This window comes from Dromaius novaehollandiae, chromosome 6 (genome assembly GCF_036370855.1).
Source record: "Dromaius novaehollandiae isolate bDroNov1 chromosome 6, bDroNov1.hap1, whole genome shotgun sequence".
Classification (NCBI taxonomy): domain Eukaryota; kingdom Metazoa; phylum Chordata; class Aves; order Casuariiformes; family Dromaiidae; genus Dromaius; species Dromaius novaehollandiae.
The window spans coordinates 23,958,113-23,983,658 of record NC_088103.1 but is presented as its reverse complement, the minus strand read 5'-3'; the positions used below and the strand labels follow the sequence as shown (position 1 = coordinate 23,983,658).

At 44.0% G+C, this 25,546-nt stretch overlaps 1 protein-coding gene across 1 annotated transcript; it reads left to right on the top strand.

Moving 5' to 3' along the window:
• Positions 1-56: 56 nt before the first annotated feature.
• LOC112980248 (neurotrypsin-like) lies at positions 57-25,304 on the top strand. Its single transcript, XM_026094959.2, has 16 exons — positions 57-1,557; positions 4,991-5,221; positions 7,387-7,432; positions 8,906-9,142; positions 10,509-10,632; positions 11,360-11,535; positions 12,094-12,241; positions 13,055-13,233; positions 13,651-13,792; positions 14,848-15,050; positions 15,610-15,751; positions 16,025-16,230; positions 16,794-16,872; positions 17,121-17,243; positions 17,756-18,036; positions 19,851-25,304. Exons 2-16 carry the CDS (start codon positions 5,150-5,152, stop codon positions 20,159-20,161), a joined length of 2,469 nt encoding a protein of 822 aa, XP_025950744.2. The 5' UTR covers positions 57-1,557; positions 4,991-5,149; the 3' UTR covers positions 20,162-25,304.
• Positions 25,305-25,546: the final 242 nt, after the last annotated feature.

The following is a 25,546-nucleotide window of genomic DNA, read 5'->3' as shown; positions in this document are numbered from 1 at the left end:
AAAATCAAAAAGGGGAAAGAAGGTGTAAGCATGGACTGATACTGAAATCATGTGATTAACTATTAGTTTTGATTTGTTGTTTTTTCAGTTTTGAAAAAGTACTACACAAGTGCAGGCAGATCTGTTTCAGGACCTGTACCTAATTAGTAAAAAAATAATTGTATGCTTCCAAGTTATTGAGGCAGTTTTCTTTTAACTGTTATTTACAAATGCTCATTAGTGGCTTATCCTGCAGGGTAGTATATTCTCTTGTTGCTATTGTTCTATAAATGGGTCTTTCAGAGGATTTAATGTCAAGAAGAGCATGATGACTACACCTAAGCTTGGGAAAAACATTTTCTGTTCTGTTGCCTTCTGCATCGTCAATCCAAAAGATGCTCTATGAGAAGGAGAGAGGTTTGCTAATTCTTTGTTTTTTGAAGAAGGCAAGCTAAGGTGGGAGCGAGGAACTAATGAATTCTAAATTCACTTCTGTTGAGGATGTGTTTTTCTTCCTTCTTACTAAAACTCACCGTATCAAGCATAGTTTTACACATCTTACGCTAGATGTACCAGATTCTAGCGTCTTTGAAGAACTGTCTCATTATATAAGAGGCCGTAAAAGAGAACCTAATACGTTTTTGTCATACTTTTCCTTTTGAAATTTTGCTCAGTTCCCTCTAATCTGGACAGCTAATTTTGGATTTTACTGCTTCACAGGGAGTTTCACAGATACAGTTGCTTCTTTTCTGAGCTTTTAAATGTTTACTATAGCCTTAAAATACTATCTAAAGGTTTTCAAGACCTTAAAGGAATACATTTATTTAGAGGAGGAAAGGAAGAGAGAGAATGCCCTTCAGATGCACCCAGGTTTTATAATGCTGTTTTTAAAAAGTACCTGGCAGTTTATTTGGCTCAGCATCTCATACCGTAACCAAAAAACCTCCAGTTATTGATTGCCGTTGGCAGTTTGAGCTGCTACAGTTTCCCTGTGTCTCACTGTTAAGTTTATATGGGATATATAAACACATTCCATGACACTTTCATGTCAGGGTCATTCCATTAATAGTTAATGTGAGCAACTTGTACAATGAATGACACTGTCCTCTCTTAGTGATGGACTTCTACCGCTGCAGAACCTGTAGCTGGGGCACAGAAGAAGACTTGGTTCTGCTCCTCCTGGTGCTGAACCCGCTGGTTCAGGACATTGCTGTGGAGACCTGTATGTGATTGCATGGTGGGGAAAGAATTAAAAGCTGACTAGCTGTTCTACCCTTTTAAGTAGGATTTGTAGGTTTTAAGCAAATCTCCTGGAATTCCTTGGTCTTACTCTTGTTCCTTACAACCTGAGTATAATACCAGCTCTGGGTATGATTGCTCTTAACTACCTTTCTTTTTAGGTTTTCACTGAAGATATCTTATGGATGAAGCAATGATATTTCTTCATGTTCCTGAACCTCAGACCTCAGCCTCCTGGCTTCGGGGCAGGAAATCCTTAGAGGATCTCAACAAATACATGGATGTAAAGGGATATGTTAACTTTCATCCACTCCGTAACTCTGATTAGCGTTCAGAAAGGTGAAAAGAGACAGTTTAATTCCACTGCCTATCTCTTTTGAGTCTTACTGGCTTCCAGGCCCAGAGCGGGCATCATCAAGTTTTTATTTGGTTGTTGAGATTTGTTAAATAGTAGCTGTGATTATTCCAATATTTTTAAATCCCTTTGCTTTCCAATACTGTTGTTGGAACTGGGCTATCAATTAGTGAGCAGATATCCTTTGACATCTGCATACTTGATGTCCTTAGAAGTTAAGAAAAATTTGTCGTGCTTTTAAACATTTTTTTTTCTTTTCAAATGTGCAACTTGGTTATCGATTAGAAACAAATTTACTGTGAGTTTGTAATTAGTAATCCAGCAAGCAAAACTGATACAGATTAACAGTCTCTACTAGCTATGAACAAGCATTCAGTAGATGCAGACGAGGAAGGCTTATAGTACCTATGTTTTAGGTGAGCGTTTCTCAAGAAAATGGTTACTGGAGAAAGCAAAGGACAACCTCTTGTGAAGGAAGTGCTCTTGCTGTCAGTTTCTAATATTTAGCCATATTTGCTCTACCTTCTGTTGTTTGTTGACAAGCAGCTTTGAGACTAACAAAAGCACTAAGGTCCAGTTCTTCACTCACAGACAGTCTTGTCACTGACTTTGACCAGTACTTGTTCCTAGTGTGGCAAGCAGCAATTTTACTTCCTTGCTTCTTAGCCCAGACAGGTGAAGATGTTGCACCTTTAATCAAAAGACATGGTCTTCAGCTGTTTTGATGAATAGCAGTCTTGCCAGTTAAGGAGAAATGAGTTTAATACCTGAAAGCCAAGAGCATTTTAGAGGAGAGTACTATTCTTCAGAAGGGTCAGTACAGAATAATCTGGAAAAAAACAAGACAGAAAGACTCTGGAGGGAATCATAGACTGTTAAATTATCATTGAAAGAGGTAGAACTGTGCTTATATCAGGGTGAGAAGGTAATAAGTGTTAAATAGTGGACTTAGGTAATAGCAGCTATTTCAGACTTGCCTGCACAGGAAAGTTCTAGCTTGGTATCATGTCTAGAGATAAGGTAAAATGTATTTAAACTGCCATAGTTATATTGGTCTTGGGAGATGTTTAAGCCAAGAAAGAGAGTCCAGAAGGGGACTGATACCAGTATAACTTGCTGTAAAATTATGCTCGCTTAAATACTGGACCCTTTCTGTATAGGCAGATCTTTGATCTTGTTTGGGTAGTAGCAGGGTATGAGCAAATGGGCAAGGAAGGAGAGGGCCATTTGGCCACTAGAAGGTTTTAAAGATCTGAAATCTGCCTACCTCAAGGAAATATCATTACATATGCCAAACAGAAAAGTAGAATTGAGGTCTTGGCAACTGGGAGATACTCCCAACAAAGGACCCACAACAGAGGAGACTACTGCAAAGACCAGTATATCTTTGCATGGTTTGTTGTTTCTCTGGAAGCTGAATACCAGACTTGTACTTCTTTTTGCTTTAGTGCACTGGTCTGTGTTCCCTTTTGAGAACAAAACACTTCAAAATATCTAGGAAAGCCTTGACTTGAGAGGGAAGCAACTGACAAGCTACTGTGAGAGACACCTAGTGCAGGCTTTTGGTAGACATTACTAAACCCTCTTGTATCAGAAAAAGGTTGAATACAGCAGTTCCTTTCCCCATCTAAATGTATGATGCTGCTGTTAGAGAGTTCATTTTTAGGAATAAATAGGTGAGCATCTTCATGGGAGTTTTGAAAGTGCATCAACAACCTTTCTAATCTTGACTGAGGATTAAAGAGTTCTCCAAATGCTAGTGGATTTTCTGTTACTCTTTTCAGTACATCCCTTCCTCCTATTTTCATTGGAGTGAGTGGTTTTAAAATTCCAACACATTCCCCTTTTTTATTTTATTTTGCTGTTTTGTCAGAGCTGCCTGAGAGTTACAGAATGCTATAGCATCTAAGCTTTTTCCAGCTTCTGTTGCCCTGAGCATCTGCCTCCCTTGCTATGACCATATAAGGAGATTTGCTACTAATTAATTGAGTGTAATTCTTGGCCAAATCCACTGTGTCCAGAATGTGGTGTGATACAAATCCACTCAAGAAACTGATCCCTCCTCGCACTCAGTGACTTCTGTTAAGGGATCCAGCATGTAGTGGAATTGTTTTGCATTGATAAGTGACGAGGAATGAGGCAACACAACTGTCATGTGATGTGAGTAATGGGCAATAAATGAAAAGGAGATTTCATCAAGCCAAGGAATTTTTATCAGTGTATTTCTAGTTTTTATGCTGAAGGACTTGGGAAATGCTTCTCAGCAGTCTTGGCCAGAAGTGAGCTTTTTTTTTTAAGCTGACCTTGGTGTTTCATGGTGCAGAACACCAAGAAGAGTTAATCCTTCAGGAATCAGAGTATAAATATAGGAAATGCCCATTGGACTGAGCTGAGGAGTAGTGCAGGGAATGTGTAAAGAATTTCCAAGGTTGAATAGATTCAAATTTACCAATCTCCTCCTTAGATTTAATAATGTTTAAAACTGTTGTAGCCTTTAGCCCTAATTCAAATGAAGGAGCACTAAGCTGAGGACACTGAAGAAACCATAGGATTATTCATAGCAGTACAATAACGATCAACCTTCTGGAAAGTGTCCTAGCCAATCAAATGAAAATAGCTTTGCAGCCCCAGCCCAAGGTCAAGGAGATAATGAATGGAAAAGATCTCTGGAGGCAATTAATGATGGCAAGGTGCAGGGCTGAAAGGGGGGAGTGCATCCCAAGTGGGCTGTGGCACCTGTGTTGTCTCCTGGGGAAATCTGAAAGCTGCTTAATATAAAGTTTTCTGGGCCCCATTTAACTGGGTTCAAATCTGAGAAGGGTTTGACCTCAGGGAACTGCAAGCAGCTAATCAAGGAGGCAGCAGTGGGGGGATAAAGTCCAGATTCCTTCCAACAAGTCTAATCTTTGGCAAATGTGTGCACATAAGCCATTTCCCTTTTCAGTTCTGTTGCTGGAGCTTTTGCAGTAGGGAGCCCCAGATCCCCACTGTAGCTTTAGCTTTCGTGCTTGAGGGAGGGGAGGAAAGGAGAAGAGTCAGCTGTGGAAAGAAGGAATTTCAGAAGAGAGATCTGCTGGCTAGGCTGCAGGATAGGCAGGAGAGGAGAGGCGGAGGCTGGCACTAGGGAGAAATGCATACCTAGAGCAAGAGAGGCTGGGACAGGGAAGGAGAGGGAGGGAACAGCTGAGGTGCGGGAGGAGGCTGAGGGCTGTACCCTACCCGTCTGCGCTTGCCTCTTGTTTTTAAAGGTGATAGAAAAATTCTGGGGCATGTTCTTCCTTTCTTCTCTCCCCTCTTTTTCCTCTTTCCAGAGAGGAGAATTGAGGAGAAGAGGTGGGGAAGAGGTAGGGAAAAGTGAAATTACAAGATGCTGCTGGCAACTCTGATCCTTTTCATTCCATCCCTTTTCCCGCATAGAAATGAGAGAGGCATCCTGCTCCCTCCCGTGCAAAGCTGCTAGTGCCCTGCTCCGGGGAAGCAGAGCTGGAGAGCGAGAGGAGGAATCAGCAGCTGAGCCTGGCAGCAGAACAAGAACGTGAAGCTTGAAGAAGCTTCTTCCCACTTTGCACAGGAAGGATGGAGATCCCCAAAGTGGTCAGGCTCTTGGTAGTGCTCCTGAGTCTATTGTCCTGTCTCAGATGCATGGAGGTAAGAAATTATTTTTCTCCTATCTGCTGGTAAGAAGTCACATGGCTTTTTTAATAACCTTGCTGTAAGTGGATCTTGTTCTTACTGAGTATGCTTTCTGAAGTGTCTAGGCAGCTGTGGTCTCTGGGAAGGGTTAAAGGTTTGGAGGGGGGTTTATTTCATTTTGCATATGAAATTCAGAAAAGGAAATAAAAAAGCAAAACAGGATGCACAAGAGCTTGCAGATGCTTTGGCTCAGGTTTCCCATGTTTCTCAAGCACTGCAGTGACCCTGGCAGGAGGGATCCTTTGTTTCTGTGCTTTGCTGATTGACTGATTATCCCTATTGCTGTTGTGGACAGATGATTTATGGCCACACAGACATGGGACAGCGAGTGCAGCACAGGCTGTTTGCAATAAAATTTGGTAGTGGTGATGGTGAGTGCTGGGGGACATTGGAAACTGCTGTGGGAACTGACAGCCACTAATCATTAGTTAGCAAGGAAGCATATTGCTTGGACTGCAGTCCTTTCATTTATGGTTAGTGTCCAAGAAATGCAGGTTCAATTTTATGTATAGCGTGTTATTTATTAGTCTGACCCATCCCTGCATCTCATGCAGGCTTGCATGTGCATGCAAATGCACACTGTAAGCTAGGAGTAAGGGGACCTGGATCGTGCCTCAGTCACCTGTCTTGTGTGATCTTGGGCAGTCACCTAAGTTTAGTTCAGCTCACCTTCTCCTCTTTGCAAAGAGCTTTGAGATCCTCAGATGAGTTCTTCAGAGTTGCTGGTTTACAGACCGTTATTTGGGCTCAGAGCAGCACAATACATGCAGAAAGATGGAGTTTTGGCTGAAGAGAATTTGTCAATTAATTGCTCTTTTTCCTGTGCATCCCCTTGTGCATCTGAGATCTGATCTGCTGTTTCTAAACCATACCAGGAGTTGCACTTCAATATGCAATGTTACATTCTGCTTCTGGAGGGTGATCCTGGAGCTTGGCTGCTGTCGTCAACTTTTGCTGGACTCTAATCATAAGCTTGATTTTTAAATGATATCTGCCATGAGTAGGTATCATTCTTTTCTGGTATCTATGGGAACTATCCTTGCTTTTTCTGGAGATGGATTTGGTCCACATCAGTAATGCAGTTTAATTCTAAATTGTTCTCTCCCCTTTTTCCAGGGAGAGAGAAAGCCGAGAGAAGCAAAATGACTGCATTTCGAAGAAAAACAAAACTGTTTTCTACAGCTGTTTTTTATATATGCACACCTCTGCTCCATGGATTAGAACTCCTTATTCATATAAAAGTGGCTGTATTTAGAAATTAATTAGACTATGTGGAACTAGTAGAAGCATGTAAAGTTTCTTCTTTTCACTCTGGGTCTGTGAAGATCTTGCACCTGCCTGCAAACCATGCAATAGTGTTGAAGTCGAGATCCCTATCTCTCAGCCAGCAGCCAGGTTATAACCACTGAAAGCAATGCTTACAAGAGAAAAAGCAGTTTTGGGGCTGGACAGGATGCTGGAATTCTTTGGGCTTTGTTTCATAGTCTTTGTTCTTAGCTATTTAACCCTATTTTGGTAATATCACCATAAGATACATCATATTATACCCTTCAGGGCCTGAAATGCATTAAAACCAAAATTCTCAAAGTTTTGTTGGATTTTTTTCTTACAGATGTTTGCCACTTTGTACATGGATGTTTATTACTGTTTTGACAGGGATCCTCAGGGGCGGCATCATCCCATCAGGTAGATGCTCTCTGCTGCTGTGGCCATAGATAGCTTGCCCTGTACAGGAAGGGAGAATGAGTAGCTATTTATTATTTTTCTTCTGCTAACAATGATTTTCTTCTAGCTTTTCTTTCCATATGCATCTCTCTCAGGTTTCCCATTCTATTTCCTCAGAGCGTTGGGGCTGAAACCCTGCAAAGGACAAACACAGCCCTGTAATGTAGTGCTTAGGTTGAGAGTAAATTTCTGCAGGACAGTAATTATTCATGTTGTTCTTTGTGGGCAGAGCTGCGACTGGATTTGAGGAAGAGCAATGGGGAGAACAGGGAAAGAAGCTGGTTACTAGGGTGTATTTGCCTAAAGCAGCAAAAGGCCGAGCTGCTTTCAGGACATGCCCGTGTTTATTTCATCGGATAATCATCTCTCTGCTTTTGCTCTGTTTCTTTTCCCAGGCTCTCCTGGGATCCCAGCCCAGCCAAAACCATTTGCAGAGTGCAGGTAAGAACAAGAAGTTAGTAATTCAGTCATCAGGCAGATTCTTTCCTGCAGTGGTGACCCGAGACTGCAGGCACGATGAACCACTATCTTGCTCTCTTCCTTTCTTTCCATCATTTTTTTGATCATCTTTTCTCTTGTGCACTTCAATCTCTGTTTATCTCCTTCCTCCAAATGGTCAAACTCCTTTCTTTTCTTCATGTCTAATACTCCTGCAATTCTCTATTCCTCCCACATGTTCTTCTCCTTTCATCTCTTTCTCTGCCTCAAGCTTTTTTTACACACTTACCTTTCCTCTTCTCTAATAAATACCGAATTCTCATAGGCCCCTTTTTCTTGGGGTTCCAGCTAATCCAGAGAGCATAGTGTGGCTTCCAAACACATACCTGTAACATTTTGTCTTTTTTTTTTTTTTTTTTTTTTTTTTTTTTAACCTTGTAGTTATTCTTTAGGTGTCACCCTGTTAGGGCTTGACGGTTTCCCTATGGGTACAAGGCAAATGGCAAGATGCTTTGCATGCCTGATGTTTGCCCTACATATATTTCCTGCAGAAGGGTTTTCTGAGGGTGTTGGCTTCTATTCGTTTATTCAATGAATACAGCTATTATTTCATTATCCATTTCTGAGTCGTCTTTTCCCATTTTTATGCACTCCAGAGAGCCTGCCCTCACACAGAATCTGGTTCTGTTTACCCTCTTTCTTATTCCAAGGTCATGAAAGGAAACTTTCCTTCTTTTGCTAAAGACCATATTGAATTAATTGGTTTGGGGTGGTTTTTTGTTTGTTTTTTGTTTTTTGTTTTGTTGGGGTTTTTTTGCATGAAGTATTTCATATAAGCACTGACCTGGAACTCTGGCACCTGCAGTCCCGCAGAAATGGGTTCCCTTTCTCCTCCCATACATTGGCCAAGTTCAGACAAGCCAGCTAATATGCTAATGTATATAAGGAGCACGTATACGATGAAATACTATGTAATTTCCCACCTTCCTGCTTTACAGAATGAAATTGCAGCTAATTTGAAACTCATCTCTGTCAATTTAGACACGAATTTAATCTTTTGAAGAGCTTTAAGAGCATCTTATTCAGGAACAAGAGCAGGTGGAGAAGAAAGTCGATAAGCGTGTGCTAAGCTCAAGTGTTGCCCCAGAGTTATGTGAATATTTCTATTGAGATGATCAGTAGTGGGAACCAGTTCAAATTGCCCCAGTTCAAATGTTTGGCTGCAGAGTTAATGCACGTTTCAGAAGTCTGGGCAGTTCACTGCTCTGAGACCCATTTGTTTTTTCAATAGTGTGTATAAATATTCTTTTAGCAGCTGCCTTGAAGAGCAGTATAATTAAAATAAAACAGGCAAGTAGCAATCAAGACTGCAGGCATGGAGGGTGTTCCAGGAAAACAGCTGATTGTGTCCTGCATCATCTGAACTTCACTGTATGATGCCTTAGGTGATGCTAACAGCTTCCTTTCTGTGCCCAGCATCCAGTGTGTGCAGCATCGGACCTCTCGGGTATTACAATGGCTCGCTGGCAGTCACTGAGGCTGGGGCAGAGTGCCTGAACTGGGCAGAGTTCCCTGATTATGTTCAGCAATACCCAGACCGTGGCTTAGGGGACCACAACCACTGCAGGAATCCAGACGGGGGAACTACGCCCTGGTGCTTCTACCGTCTTGCTTCAGGGGCCATCGGCTGGGCTAACTGCGACTGTAACCAGGGTAAGGGCTGCTGAGTATCTCTGCTAGAGCCTGGGTTGTGCTGTCTCAGGGAGGTCAGGCCAGAAACGCGTGCTGCACAGACTGGGGCAGACAGCAGGTGGGGCACCCAGTGGAAGAAGCACAGTATAATGACTGTCTCAAATTGTCGAAAGACTTAGAACTGAAGGCTAGTCTGTGTGGGAGAAGAACATCTGTATATAGTAGAGGGTGGATTTAAGCTGCTGTAGCCATAATGCCTTGTATATGCCTTGTATAGATCTTTTTATTTTCATACACGGAAGCTTCTTTTATTATTAACTTATGCAACTTGAAAACAGTTTAAGTTATGCTGAAAACAACCCACTCCTACTCCTTAAGGGTCCGTAGGAGAGCTCTCCTAATGTAACTGTAGCAGTTCAGTTATAATAAGGAAAATCATTTTGTGCCTAGGTTTGTAAGAGAGCTCAGCAAGGTGGTTCCCAGGCTTCCTTAAAAATTCCTTGCGGTGCCAGCACAGGGACTGCTGCTTATTTCAGTGTGTAGAAGGGAGCTGAGCTCTGTGTTAATACACTTGACTCTGGTGCAATGCTCTTGAAAATGTTGCATTTGTCCTCATATTTTCTGACCTTCCTTTGTTTTCCCACATTTTAGAGAACAAATAAAGCACCGGTTTAATAAGTGAAATGACAGAATCTCTTTCTTTGTCAGTGGAAGCACTTTCAAAGATAGCTTCATTGAAGTGAAGGCTATGACAGGTGAAGATGGGCTGTGTGCATACCCAGAGGTACTGCTGGCTTAAGCAAGGTGTATGCTTCTCCCATACATAACTGAGTGGGGAGATGTGCTTTCTAAATAGTGGCAGAGATTTGCAATGAAGTGTAATTAAAAGGGCATTTACACTGGCACCTGTGTTTCTTAGTGTCATTAAGAAGGATTCACCTGTTGTTACTGAACATTTAGTTGTAGTGACAGTGACTCTCATGGGTGAGGTGGTTGGTGGAAAATAAAGCAGTGGAGTGTCAGTGGGAATTTGAGAGCCTGCCTTTTCCATATACTTTTTCAAAGTGCCGTGTAAATTCATCCCCCTTTCACAAAATGGGAAATGGAATCCTGCAGCTGCCAGCAGAGCCCACATTTCCTGCTGATGTGACCGTGGCTTTGAAAAGGGCATAGCCCTGGCCATTTTCCCAAGCAACCAGTGGCTGGAATTGGGAAGGGGCCAGGTCCACTACTTCTTCATATGGGTCATTTCAGTGGCAGCATGAGCAAAATAGGGATGAGAGAAGCCAGATCCAGTTCAGCTCGGCTCCATGCAAGTCCAACACTTGCTGTCTGAAACCTCCACCAGTCTCCATCAGAAAATAGCAGCTTCTTTTTCTTTTGGAAGGTGCTGTGCGGCTGGCTGAAGGCGGTAGAGTGGAGCTGTACTTCAGTGGACTCTGGGGCACCATCTGTGCTGACCACTGGACTGACTGGGATGCCAGTGTTGTCTGCAGGCAGCTAGGTCTCAGGTGGGAACCTCAGTCTGGCTGCAGGACATACTTGCTCACGTTGCCTTTGGGAGAACAGTCTCGCCAGTTACTGTCCCTCTGGCATAATTAATTGGCTGGTGGAGGAGGATTTTGTTTTGTGGGCTGATTTCCCACTTAGCAGGATCATTTATTAGTGTTTTCTTTCCATGGCTGTACCTGACCCCCATCAGCATTTGCTGAGAACTGTTTCAAACACTGTTTTCTGAAGCTTGGCATTCAAGGCTGTGATGAATGAGTTGTGAGATTATATCCGCTTTTTCTATTACCAGTAGTCTATTAGGAATCTTGAAGGTGTGAACCCTCTTTGGGAATCACAGATCTGGACTTTCAGACCTCCAAATAGGAAGGATTAAAGGTCCACAGGGAAGGAAGGAGCTAATTCAGATGTGTTAGATGTACTGACATGTTAAAATCTGTTGATGGGATTGTCCGTCAAACTCTCAAATGAGGGTGCCATTTCTTACCAGATCAGCTCCTATGCAGTAAGTAGCAAGACAAAATGTGTTAGGAAAAGGGAATTGCTTTGTGCTTGCTTGTGCTTTCCCATTAGATTGTGAATGGCCACCCCATTATGCACTCCCAATCAGCTGGGCTCACTGGGTGTGAAATGCCACAACTGGGCTGGAGAGTCACAAGAACTGAGAGAAAACAAGTGAGTCAGGCAGTACTGCCACATTTCATCCTTCTGTTGCATTCTCTGTACCAGTGAGATCGGTACAGCTGGGAAAAGGAGTCATCCTGCATTGTGGCATATTCCCCTGCACCTGCAGTCAGCAAACTGCCATGGGGATGAGAAAACTCTGCTGCAGTGTGGTTACCAGGAAGCTGCGTCAGGAGCTTGTAACCAGAGAAGTGCCTTGGTGACATGTGTCCCTCCAGAAGGTAAATTTCCAGGGAAGGTTCTCTCCCTGTCTCTTGGGTTTAAGTTACCTGAAATCCAGTGTTGCTGATAAGATGTAAAACCTCAGGTTGTGAAGCTGTGAGGAATCAATTGTTGGGGCAGGTTCAACTTGCACCTGCTGTAGAAGGGAATGCCTTCTTTCCAGTGGGAAATCATCCATCCCTTCCTCATCTCAAAACTCAAAGTGAGCATACTTCTAAAATCACTGCAAGGTGGCAGTTACTTATGGCTTAGTCCTCTGTTTGTCAAACCAGGCTTCTGCCCAAGGGCAGCAAGGTCCTTGTCACTGTAGTCCCCAGTTAGAGAGCCTTACTTGGACCAGGAGCCAGCAGCATGACTGTAGTGGCATGATTGCAGCAGTGGGCTGCAGTCATGAGTGTTCCTGGGGGAGGGGGCTGAGAGGAGAAGGTGTGCTAGGATGGGATGAGAGCATCCTCGGAGCTCCTCTGGCTAGTGAATAGATCTACACCCTCAGCCGCTGGATGTGCTTTGTCTCTATCTTGCTCTGTTTTGTTCTCTTTCCCTTTCTTGAAGCACAGGTGTAGGTGTGCCACTGCGTTTGGTTGGGGGAAAGGAGAGCTTTGAAGGACGAGTGGAGGTTTACCATGATGACAAATGGGGTACCATCTGTGATGACCGGTGGGATGACCGGGATGCTGAAGTGGTTTGCAGGCAGCTGGGACTCAGGTATTTTCTCTGCTGTACATCATGGAGTGGAACGAAGGTGGGCAGAATGAAGAACATGAGAGCATGTCCCTTTAATATAGTACAAGCCGTTTCTAGGGGAAGTGTACAGAAACCCTGGAGAAGATAGTTCAAGACTGATCATGCCACAGAGGAATTTTGTACTTCATTCCTCTCAGTTAATTACAGGTATATGCCTTGAAAAAGGAGTTGGTGTATCCTCATCCAAGGTTGGTTTATATTTATCCCTGTCTAGTGTTTTTGCATACATGTGAATCTTTCTGTCTTCTTGGTCTCAGTGATAGCTCACCATGGTGACTTCCATACGTGAACTGCATTTGTTTAAAAAACTTCAGTTTCACTGACTGTCTTTATTTTCTTGTGTCAGCAAAGCAAGAGAGAACACCTCATTCTCCCCTGTGCCATTCAGCACTTCGCTTGAGAGCCGTTGTATATTGAGCAATCTTGAAAATCAAATCAGTACAGAATTGCTTAAGAGATGTTTGCAATTTTGAGATCCCTCAAACCTTTGGAGTTTTGCCTGTCACTGAGATTGAAACGTCATTGTCCTCAGAACTTCTCAAGGGTTTGAATTGTTCATGTTGTGGGTGGGTTTTTGTTACCTGTTAGAAGGGCTCATTACTTTTTTCCAGTGAGACATTTTAGTTAACAATTGGCAACACCACTGTGTCAGAAATACAGGTTAACTGTGGAAGGACACTGACCTAGTGTAGACAAGTCCCTGTGCAAGGCAAAATCCAAGTGAACAAGACTGTATCCTTCCTTACTGAGCATATGTATCTGTGCTGTTTGCAGTGGAAACCCAAAGGCCTTGTCATGGGCTCACTATGGGCAGGGATCTGGCCCAATCCTGCTGGATGAAGTAGAGTGCTCAGGCAATGAACTCTCACTTGACCAGTGCAAGAAGAGTGACTGGGGACAACAAAACTGTGACCATATTGAAGATGCTGGGGTCTCCTGTGACCCTTTCACAGGTACAGATCCATAGCTCTATGCCACTCAGACGCAGCCTTTCTTATTCCCATATTACACAGTCTGCTCAGCAGATAGCCTCCCTGCTTCAGGATCCCGCAGTCCTTCTGTGTGCAGCTCCTGCAAGGATTGCCAGCTGTGGAGGCAGAGAGCAAGCAGCAGGTGGGAATGAATCAGAGCCAGGCTAGGTGGCCTTCCCATTGCTTTCCACAAGTGTCATGGAAAGGCTGAGGTGGATCCTTCCTGGTAGATGGGCATATTTGTGAGCAATGAATGTTTGTTTTTTTTGAGTATACATAGATATCTATATCTTCAGTCTCTTCCACTCACAGGCTGTACAGAGTCTCTGGCAGTGGGGCAGGGGCCATTTCTGTTCTCCTCTGCTGACTGCTGATCTTTGCTTCTCCCATCCCTTGCAGAGGGCACTGTCAGGCTGACTGGTGGCCGCAGCCCCAATGAAGGCAGGGTAGAAGTTTATTATAATGGAGACTGGGGCACAGTATGCGATGATGGCTGGACAGATCTCGGTGCCCAGGTGGTCTGCAGGCAGCTGGGCTTCAGGTAGGACTGAAGAGTGTTTTGTAGTGTCTGTGCTTCCTAATTTCAAGGATTAGATTCCATGCCTCTTCACTGCAGTATGCTACGCCTTACTACTTCAATGCTGTCTCTGTTAGATGGGTTATTGCCACTATACTACTTTATTCAGGAAAGGTTAATAGGTGCCCACATCCTTTCCCAGGAAAAATCTTTTTCATCTCTTGCCTTGGCCTGTTTTGAAAGTAGATACTAGGCTTGGTACTACTATCTTTGTGAAATTTCCACCAAAGTTAGAAAGTTCTCTTAACATTCCTTAAATTTTTGGCTGTTTCAGCTCAGCACTGCCACCCCATCTACTTTGCCAGCTAAATTAGGTCACGTGCTTCAGTATTTGAATGAAGACCATTAGGGCAAAAAAGAGTAATATGAGGGATGTTCACAATGCTGTTCTTTCAGTCCACGGTGGAATGTCCCTCCAGGTATGAGTTGGGGGAAGATTTTTAAAATCAGGATACTGTAGTCTCGGGGCCCATAAAGCTTTCTGCGGACATTTTAGTATGATTATAATATTCTTGTAAAATTTCAGCTTTACAGGCTGAAAAAATACTTGACTAAATTCCTCCCTTTGAGTTAAACTGCATATAGTGTTTGTCACCTCATGTGTTTAGAAGTTTGCGGCTTTGTGCATTTCAATTCCAGGTAGCATTTTCTATAAAATGAAACAGAATTACTTAAATGTTGATATTTTTGATGCCTCCTCTCCTCTGCCACCTGTTCCCCAAAGTGTTGTATCTTCTCTCATGTCTGCAAAGCAGTTCCTGTGGTATAGCTGGCCCTCTGTACTACTCTGCGCATTTGGCTGGACACAAGAAGATGAACTGATCTGAACAGGCCTCCCTGAAAGCTGAAATCAGTGAGATATCAGCTTCTTGGCTGCCATCCTGTGGGTCACTGAGTGGCTTAGGGAGGCCACCACTATTGCATTTGGTCTCTGAAAGGAGGCTTCCTTTTGCATCTGAGCTTGAGTCCCTCTGTAGGGTTGGTGAGTCTTAATGGATGTTTCTGTTTCTTTCCTCTAGTGGTCCTGCTGCTCTGGCCTCTGAAGGGGATTATACTGCTGGCCAAGGTTTTATCTTACTGGATGATGTGGCTTGCACAGGGACAGAGCTCTCCCTCCTGGACTGTCCGCATAGCAACTGGGGGCAGCATGACTGTTCACATGCTGAGGATGTGGGAGTCCGCTGTTCCCCTGAGAGCAACACGGTCATTGATGGCAACCTGGGTAACTTGCCTTGCCTCTTTCCTGGGACAGTGGGAAAGTGTCAGTTGTTGGTTTGTTCCTTTGGAGACTCTGGCAGATGTGGGAGTTCTCCCTGTGCTGCCTCAGTAAGGGGAATTGCTTTTGGAGAAAGGGTCCTAGCAGCCCTCCGGTCATGAACCTCCCATTAGCCCTGGATGTCCTGGATCAGGGCCACAGAGCTGTTGCTCCACAGGACATACAGCCAGACCCTTCCTAGCATATGTTTAAGCTTGTCCATCTTGGCTCAACAGTTAATATTTTCCTTCTGTTCTTGTTCTCTTCTTTACTCAGCTTCCAGAATATGATCTACTAATGGTTTCCAGTCTGTGTTAAATAAATTAATATCCATGTAGTCTTATGATTCAGCAGGAAAGTGAAATGAGGGGCATAGTCTTTATATTAAAATTTGGGGTTTTTTTTTTGGGGGGGGGGGGTGCTTACTGATCTCTGGGATTCAGCTTTTCCCACAGAACCGAAGTTCTAGATGCCTCATGCACTCTGGTACTTTTGCTTACAGTGTCCTATGTGTTTTCTCTTGCAGGGCCTCCTGTGCGGCTGGTGGATGGAGAAAGCACCAAGGAGGGCCGAGTTGAGGTGTTCCTGAATGGACAGTGGGGCAGTGTCTGTGATGATGGCTGGACAGACAGAGATGCTGCAGTGGTTTGCAGGCAACTGGGGTTCAGGTAAGAGATCCAGTAGATGCATCTTACAGATAGGAAAAACTCTCAGGTGGAATCAGCTCTTTCCAGACCTGTTCCAGGGGACTCTATTTTTTAATTTTCATGTATCTGCATATATTTGAGGAAGTAGGGTCCTGTTCTCACACTACCTAAAGCTAATGCTGGAGTGCTGTGTATGTGGAGTGATACACCAGCACATTTTAAGAGAAATAATTATGTATCAGACTCACCTGCTTCCTGCTCATTGCAGATTAGCCATCCTCTCTGTCATTGCAGTGGTGCAGCAAAAGCCAGAGGAATGGCTTATTTTGGTGAAGGCCATGGGCCCATCCATCTGGACAATGTAGAATGCAGTGGCATGGAGCACACCCTGGGGGAATGTGTCAGGCCTGACACTGGGATTCATAACTGCTGGCACAGTGAAGATGCTGGTGTGATTTGCGACTATGTGGAAGAGAAGGTCCAGGATATCAGGAAAGCAGGTGACATGCCCATTTCCTGCGTTCAGAAATCTAGGACTCCAGTTGTAAGATACTTGCAGTGCATACTTTACACTTTTGCCTGTAATTCTTCCCTTTTTTGATGAAGCTACAAAATAAGCATGTCCTGTCCTGCACCTCCTACTTACTTTCCTTGTTTTCCTTGTCTTTTCTTTGGAGCATAGGGTGCTCCAAACTAGAGTCTGAGGAGCTCCACCCATTTCAGGCCTCTGAGCCTGCAGAACTTCCCAGCAGCCAAGTCACTGCACCCTTCCTTAGAGCAGTAACTGTGAGCAAACTTTGGTTTCTAGAATACTGAGAAAATAGTTGTAGCTGTCCTGTTCCTGGCATAGGATTACAGATACTGGAGGTAAGCACCTCCACTCAAAGTGAGGAAACCCATGGGAACAAATGTTCTATGAATTCTGTACGCACAACACAATGCAATCAACTACCATGAGGATTAATGCCCTCAGGGAAGGGGAATGATATCTTGGTTCTGTGATAGCAGTTTTTCATACTTAAGCTGGAAGTGTCTACTCAGCTGTTCTAATGTTGCTGTGCAGGTCCGGAGTTTGGCATGTGTGGGATGCGCTTGCTTCACCGTCGCAAGAAAAGGATCATAGGTGGAAACAAGTCTCTCAGGTACTACCCTGTCATTGCTGGGGAAGGCAGAGCTGGTCCAAGCTTTCCTACAGACTGTGGAAATAGTCTAGCAAATGCTGACTTGATTAACACATTTCCACCAGTGATTCTTGAACTGAATTTGAGCCAGTGGGTCCATCTAGAGGAGAATGTAAGGCAGCTGAGGAAAGATGGGACGGAGTGGATCAGAAAAGAGGAAAATGGCTCCTGTGTATGTGATGCCTATTATCCTTCTGTTTCTCTCTCAGAGGCGGTTGGCCATGGCAGGCTTCGCTACGGTTGAAAGGTTTTCATAGAGATACTCGTCTGCTGTGTGGAGCAACGCTGATAAGCAGCTGCTGGGTAGTAACTGCAGCCCACTGCTTCAAAAGGTGTGTTTGTCAGTGAGGAGCACCAAGGGATAGTAAAAGACTAAGAAGATAACCTCATATGAGGGTATCCTTTCACCCCAGTGGAACCACAGGAGCAAAGTTGCTAAGCCAGGACCTTCAGGTTATGATGTGTGATCTGGGAGCACTTATGGGGATGATTAGATATAGGCTGGCTTTATCCTTCACTGCTTACACCTACTTTGAGGTTTTACAGCTTAAAGGGAACCAGCATTTTGCTATTCTTCCAGTGATTTAAGGAACAGTGAGCAGGTAAGATCAAAAGTCTGTTGCAACTGTTGTAATCATTTTTGTAGGGAAAAAGCCTTGCATATAGCGATCTGCGGTACCCCTCGGCTGCAAAAGCTGGCATTATCCCATCTGCTAAAGGGAACCACAGTCCTGTAGCTGCTGTTTCTGTAGGTTTGTGAGGAAGTGGTTCAGTCTCTTAGCAACTGAGGCTTGTGTTTCTCTCTCAGCAGGAGTACCAACCTCTTGGGTGTCTTTTTCTCCAGGTTTGGTGTTGATGTGCGACGCTATCTGCTGCGGGTAGGCGATTACCACACAGCTGTGAAGGATGAGTTTGAGAGGGAGCTGCCTGTGGAGAGGATTGTCCTCCACAGGAACTACTGGGCCAGCAGCAATGACAATGACATTGCCCTGGTCCGAATGCGGGGCAGAGAGGGACGCTGCCTCTCCTTCAATCGCCATGTTTTGCCTGTGTGCCTTCCTGACAGGAGAGAGAAATCTGACATCAACAGGCAAGGCTGTGTCATCTCTGGCTGGGGAGACACAGGTGAGTGACAGAGCTTTGAGGAGCAAAAAAGGTGCTGAAATCTGGACTCAGTCTACAAGAGCCATTAATTTACATCTGCACAACTCAACGCCATGTTCTTAATGCTCCTATTCTCTGTGCATGGACTGAAGGAGCAGGGAAGAAAGGTAACTTTGTGCCTCTGTGTTTTCTTCTGATTTTGAGGCTCTCTTGGGCCTGTCTAATGGTGGAAGTTTGGGTTACCACAGCATCCTTCTGAAGCTGTGGGAGAGAGGAATGCTGCCATCTGCTCACATTCCTCTTTCCCCTCCCTTCCGCGCACGTTTGCCCACAGCACACCCCTTAGGTAGCATCCTGGTGCAGAGCTGGTGTACAAAGCCCATACACACTGTTCAGGGAGGCCTCCATGTTTCCATGACCTCCTGCTTTCTTTATGCTACTCTAGTAGTTGAATGAGGGCTTAGTGATAGGGGGAATCTCTCTCAGACTACCTTCCTCGTAAAGGGCATGTGCCTGGGGAGCAGCCCTAGCCCATTTTTCTTCCTGTGCAGTTGCTGGTCTTTCTCATCTGCCAGGTCACTGTGTCAAATCTCCCTGGATTTTGATCCTGGGACTGGGGACAAAGCATTCCCGTTGGGCTCTGACATTGGTTTTTGCACTAGGTTCAAGGCAGCCGATACCTGCCATTCTGCAGCCCATTGCTATGGTGCTTCCTGGGTCAAAGGGACGAGGGACTATTCTAGAAAGTATTAATTATTTAATTCTCTCAAGGCAGTGTTTCAAAATGCTGGGCTTGGTGGAGCCCTGACATGGATGCATTAGCAAGGTCTGAAGACAGCTTTAAACTCTAAACAAAGCTTTTTGACCAGTTGTCCAGTCCTCCCCCATTTGGGGTTCATAGATGCAGTGTGGGGCTTTGGGCAGGGAGGCTTTTCTGAGGCTGCTGTGACTGGAGCAAATCCATATGTCTAGAAAGACTTGCTGCCAAAAGGCAAATAGCCTCAGGAGCTTGTCTGTTGATCTTGGACTTACCCGTCCTTCCCAGCTGTCTCCCTGGCTGTTACCCAAGTGCTTAACTGAAAATATACATTTGTGCTTGGAGCCAGTTGTGCCAGGTGCACATGTCATTTTGGGGTGTCTGGGGAAGATCGAGGAGCAATTTAGCCATGCCACTCCCTTAAGCTGTACTGGGAATTAATGGCCAGAATCCCTCCCACACACCAAACCCAGCTTTCCAGATGAGAGGTAAAGTTACACTACTAGCTTGTGGACTTGCTGTAAAGGCACAGAAAGGCTGCACTCTAATATAGCACTTGCAGATTATGTTCTGAGCAGGTCCGGGGTTCAAAAAAGATTCAAGCAAATAGAGGCGAGTCTGGCCAAAGATGAAGTGAACTCCTTTTGAAAAATACTTGGATGTTTCTGAAACATCTTCCAGAACTTCTCTGAGGATTGAGCACTTCACAAATATTAATGCATTTATTCCCTTGAGAAAACACTGCCCTTGTCTTACAGATGAGGAAATGGAGAGGCAGAATAACTTGAACAAGGTTCAAGATACTTGTTGGCAGAACCAGGAATAAGAGTCATCCTTTGATCTGACCCTCTTTCTCCAACCTCTTCCCCATTTCTTTGATCTTACAGCTCTTTTTTGCGGTCTGGCTTTGCAGTACTGTTTTCTGAAGTTCTAGTGGTTCAGAGATGCTGAACTAGGCCTATTTTTGTGGCACAGCCTTGACTTGAAAAGTATATCTGTTTTTTGTGCAGAGCACTTGCTTTGGGTTGCCTGCTGTTTTCCATATATGAATTGGTCCAGCTGTTCTGTTCTATTCCAGGGAAGTCCTATTCAAGAACGCTACTACAGGGGGTGGTGCCTCTTCTACCACGGGAAGATTGTGAGGTCCGTTATGGACAGAAGTTCACTAACCGCATGATTTGTGCTGGGAACCTCTCTGAAGGTAAACGAGTGGACAGCTGCCAAGGTGACAGTGGTGGGCCGCTCATGTGTCGGAGATCAAATGGACGCTGGATCATTTTGGGGATCACTTCCTGGGGTTATGGCTGTGGCCGGAAAGATTCCCCTGGTGTCTACACAAAGGTCAGCAAGTATGTACCCTGGATCAAGAAAGTGACCAAGCTAAAATGAAAATGTCTGAGCTGTAGGATCTTCAACATATGATCCCTTTTGCCATGCAGCAGCTGAGGGCTGTAGCTTCTGGCCTGTGCCTGACAGAGATTTTTTATTTTGTCTTTGGACACTGGGAAAACTTTAAGATAGCATTTGGAGAGAGACAGTTATGGCTGGTTTCTTAAAGTCTTTGGTTTCACTTTAGTCCTTAATCTCTTAGCAGAGAAAGCAGGTGCACACTGGTAAGACAAATAAGTCTGTGTTGCTCTGGCTGAGTCCTGTAATGCAGTCACACTTGTCCCTGCTTCCCAGAACACAGAAATGGTAGGAGTGTGGAGATACCTGCCTCTGTAAGTCTCTTCCCCAGTTTTTGTATGTTTGCACACTTGAAAGAGACTGCAAGGAGAGGTGAGATGCTTGGGAGATAGCATCAGGCTGTGGCATAGTGGAGCTCTTCACATGCTTTTTCATAGATACTTCAGATCTTCAGATACAGAGATGTTCAGATACTTTTACATAGCTCTCTTGAGCTCCAGGAATCAGAAGCTGGATTTGCCTGAGCTGAAGAACAAGCCAGCAGTCCTCCCCTCCCTGCCTGTTATGTCTCTAGGGGGAACCTTTTCTCTTCCAAATAGTAAGTTTCTCCCACATGGTCCTTTTGAAAGTATCTGTCTCTGTGAAGAGATGCTTGTCCCTCCAGTTGTAACCTAATATCACACATTTCCACTTGCCAGATCCTGTAGTTTTATTGCTGCTTTCTCACTATACAGTGGGTTTTTTCATTTTTCACAAAGCACCAGCTCCTGGAATCAGTTGGTTGTGTGAACATAAGTCTCAATTTTTAAGAGACTATAGCTTTCTTGCCCTTAAAATGTTTAAGAAGAACTTAAAAATGTGACCTCAGAAGGCCTAATAGATGTATCATTTTTCTTTAAATTCAAGTGTAACGTTAATCTCAAACATTCAGATGTTGTGAGTCACAATTTAGCAGCACTGCAGGGAATTTCTCTCAGTACATCATAGTTATTAACTGGACTGTATTTGTGATCTTAGCCTTTAATATGTCTGTGTTCACAGTTCCATGAAACACAAATACTCCTGGGGTATGGATACAGAACAGAAACGCCAGGAGTGAGTGATTTGCTTGATGGATAAAACGAAGTGTGTGGCAAAGCAGCTTCCTGCTTTCCTGAAGTGTGTGCTACTCTTGCAACCTCTTGGATATCCTTTCTCTTCTCTTTTTTGCACTATCTTTTTTCATCCCTCTCAGTGGGAGTAAACTGGCTTAACTGGAGTGTATGCAAGCAGTAACATCAGGCTGCATTTTAGGATCAGATACTCTCAGCCTGAACAGAAATAATGCTGAAAGCAAGCAGGAGTTGATGAATACTTCAGTTTCTTCCTCCCCTCTTATCAAAGCAAATGAACTCTTTCCTCTTCACAGGCCTTGATTATTTTGTAAGTTAACTTATTATTCTTGAGTAGGTACAAAAATATAGTGTGTTCTAGTTGTGTGAAGATGAGGCAGAGAGGAGAGAGGCCTGTTCAGGAGCAGGGACAGTAAGCTTTGGTGCATGACCAAAGACCTGAACATGGAGTAATAGTACAAGATGGGACGCATGGAACTTATGCCAGATGTACATGTTTTGGTTCACTAACACACTACAGGGTAGACAGTAACTGAGTCGGACACTGGCCTGCTGTCTGGAAGGTCTGCACGCATGGCACTGAAATGTATAATACGTAAGTCCATATTGATAGGGCAAGAATTAGAAGACAGGTTAGAGCACAGCCTGTGGATTAACAATGTCATGTTACAGGACATACAGTGATGGAGTCCTAGAAGTTGCCTTGGATTCAGCAGGCAGTGATTGCTTTTATTTGGCTTCTATAGAATAGCTTAACTTAAATGTGCTGACCTGGTTAGGTGTCTTATTTTTCTGTGTGTATGCTTAACTAATCAGTTGCACTTACTCTCCCCAGTCATTACAGGACAGTTAGATTACAAAATGCTGCAATGGCCTGTTCAAAGATCCTGCTTGGAAACTTATTTTTTAAAGGCTTCTAGAAATCTTTAAAATGTGCAATGCCAGAATTCCTGCAACTTGGCCTTTGAGACCGATCTGATCTGTTAGGGCCTCTCCCTGAGGGGCTGAATGTCTGCAGTGCAGCCTGTGCTGACAACCCTGTTTGAAGTGCTAGGCTTGATCCTTCTGTAGTGCTCTGCTTGGCTCCACACTGGCTGTGTTGTCCTACAGCTGCTGGCAGACAGTCCCCAAGACCCAAGCTGCAAACTGCTCACTATTTTCCAGGAATTAAAATGACAGTAGGACCAAGGACACTTATGTTAAAGACCTCTTGTCTTGCAGGGGATTGAATCCCAAATTTCACACTGGCAGGAACAGTAACTGGCTAGGAAACACAAAGGGATTTGGCTTTTACCTTCGGCCTCCCCCAAGACAGAATACTACAGCAGCTCAGGTGGAGTTTCTGTTCCCTGGGTGCTGCTATGTCTCTAGCTTAACCTGGTTTGTTCTTCCTACTTATGCCCAGAACCCCAACTGACATAGAAACACTCAAAGGATTGGAAGCGTAAGGTTATTTCCCTAAGACTACTTCACTGGTGCTGTTCAGGAGTTAGCAAAAATTACCATGTAACATGAGTGAGATACAGGTCTGATATTGTCTTCTGAAATTCCCATGTCGATGTTCAGAGTATTTCCCTCTCTTAGACCTTGTCACTATGACAGCTGAGAGTCACTGTAATTAACATTCTGTTAATCCTGCAGGAGCCAGGAGGAGGGAAGGAAGTATCTCATCTCCTTCACCTAATTTTACACCTTACTTGTACCATAGCCAATCGTGTAAATACTCTTCTCAATTGTCCTAACCTGTTTCAGAGCAGCATTATTGCTCTTTACTGTTTAAATTGGGACAGTGGTCCAAACCAAACTAACATACTTTGCTGCCAAGGCTTACAGGAATTGTCAGACTGGATGAGGCACTCAGCTGCTCTAGGACTGTATTTCGTGTCTAACAGCGACCATCAGCAGATGTTTCAGAGGACAGTACATGTGACTGTGAACTGGACAAATGTTTTAACAGCCATTACTATGGGGGGAATTTTGTTCTTGACCCCTTTAAATTCACCGTTTGCATTACTATTAAGAATAGAAATACAAGAACTCATTACTCAAGGTGTTGTACAAACACTAAGTACTGTCCTTTTGTGAGTCTTTTTTCTAAAGTGTGAAGGTTTATATCCCTAACTTTTTAAAAACCTATTTAATGTAACCAGCCTTCATCTTTCATACGAATGTTTAATCCCTTTATTTAATCCAGCTAAGCTCTCAGCCACAGTATTCTCTGGCAATGAGACCCAATATCATTTTATTCTCCATAGCACATTCTTTCCTTTTATGGCTCCTGAATGAATTGCCTTTCATTTTCATTGAATCCTCTCTATCTTGTGTTCTCCATTATGAGTGGAAATAAGGGTCCTTGCTTTATATTTTTTGTGTTACTCATTACTTTACAGATCGTCTACTCTCTAAAACAGTGTCTTCTCTGTCTCTCTTCAACCCAAACTGTCTAGGTCTCTTAATGACATGCTGTCTTTCCATGCCTTCTCTTTCTGATGGATTTTTGAGCTTTGATAACTAGAACCAAGTACAGTTTGCCAAAGGAGGCTGTGCCATCTGCTGTTTATTTTCAGTATTATTTTCTGTAGTAGGCAATGATGTCAGTGATTTTAGCACTATGTGTAAATTATGCATGTGGGCTGGAGCTAGCTTTAAACTTGCTGGTGTGGTCTTAGTGGCAGTTTAGCCTACAAAGGGCTGAAAGTCAGCCAAGGTTAATTCACCCCTTGTCTGAGGCATGTGTAGCAGCTCCTCTGAGCTCAGAGCACTTGCTGTAGGTATATCTGTGTGTTATAATGCATCTTTGGGAAGGGAACACCTGACCAGCTGTGTGGAGCTTTGCCTTGGCTGATACACCTGTAGGGACTGATACAGTCCTCCTTAGCAGCATTAGTCAGTTGGATAGGGCTAATGCACCCATACCGTTTCCAGGAGCTGACAGCTTTTTGCTGCTGCTGGCCACTGCACTGTGCCATGGGGACATGACCTGTGTTACACTGTGTGAGACAAGCTCCCAGAGCAGTGGGACGCATGCTGCTTGCGTGGGAAAGGGAATGTCACTAGGACTGGGTGGGAGCACTGGCAGGAGTGGAAACACAGCCCAGCTAAGGGCATAAGAATCAGCTATTGATGCTCCAGTTCTCTCTCTCTAAGGGAACACAACACCCCAGTGCTCTACAAATGCTACCGCATGCCAATGCCTTTCTGACCTGTTGTGCCTGCACTGGCACCATCATCAGCCCTGTCTTGACACCAGTCCAGGCTTTGGCCAGCTGGACCTGGATTAAAGGTTTATCCCTTTCCTGTGGCTGAGCACTGCTCAGATGTTCTGTATGAATTATGTTCCACGCTGCAGTTAATCAGGCAGCTGTTTATTAGCCTGGCAAGATGTTGATTACTCTTGTAGTAGAGAATAACAGATCAGTTCCTCAAAGATATTAATGGAGGGGTTGGTTAGGGACCAGGAACGTGGACATTTGCTATCTTACAGGCAAGAGAAGTGGGCCTGCTTTTTGTCTTGCCTCCTTCCTTTCTGAAGCCAATATCCTGAAGTCTCTTCACCCAAAAAGAGCTGCTGTGATCCATCAACCACTGAAGACAATTTTTAATGTTTATATTCAGCAATCTGAGGAAAGCTTTTGATGGATGAACGGTGCTGTGGTATTTAACACCATCTCGATAGATTCCCCAGGATTTTCTTGCAACTAGAGAATATGGACACAGGAGCAGGACAGCCGTGGTGGTAATGAGCTTGGGACTGCTCCTTGTGGAATGAGGCACTGTGGCCTGCACCGATGTACATCCCTTGGGCTATAGTTTCACTTGTTCAGAAAATACTTCATTCCCCACGTCAAGGAGAACCATTCACTTGTGTAGTAGTGCACCGAGTCCTATTAAAACCCTCTTCTACTAACCAGAGGCTGAGTACCTCTGAAATCAGTCAAGTGCCAAAACTGTCATGTCCCCTGGATTAGCACCAATAGTTCACAAGATATACTAATAAATGGATTATACTATGATCGTGTGGGGCTCTATCTTATTTTTAATAAAGGGACTTGCTTCAAGGGGTGGGCTTTAGGATTTTTTCAGCACTGAGTTAAGCTAATTGATTTTTTTATGTTAATATTATTTTTAAGAATGGCTTGAACCTACTAAAGTATGTTACAAAGTCAGTATCATGTTAGTTACCATTATAATGAAATGTAACAGCTTTTGAAATGCCATATTTTGTGAATTTAGAACAAGTGAAGGATATTTGCAA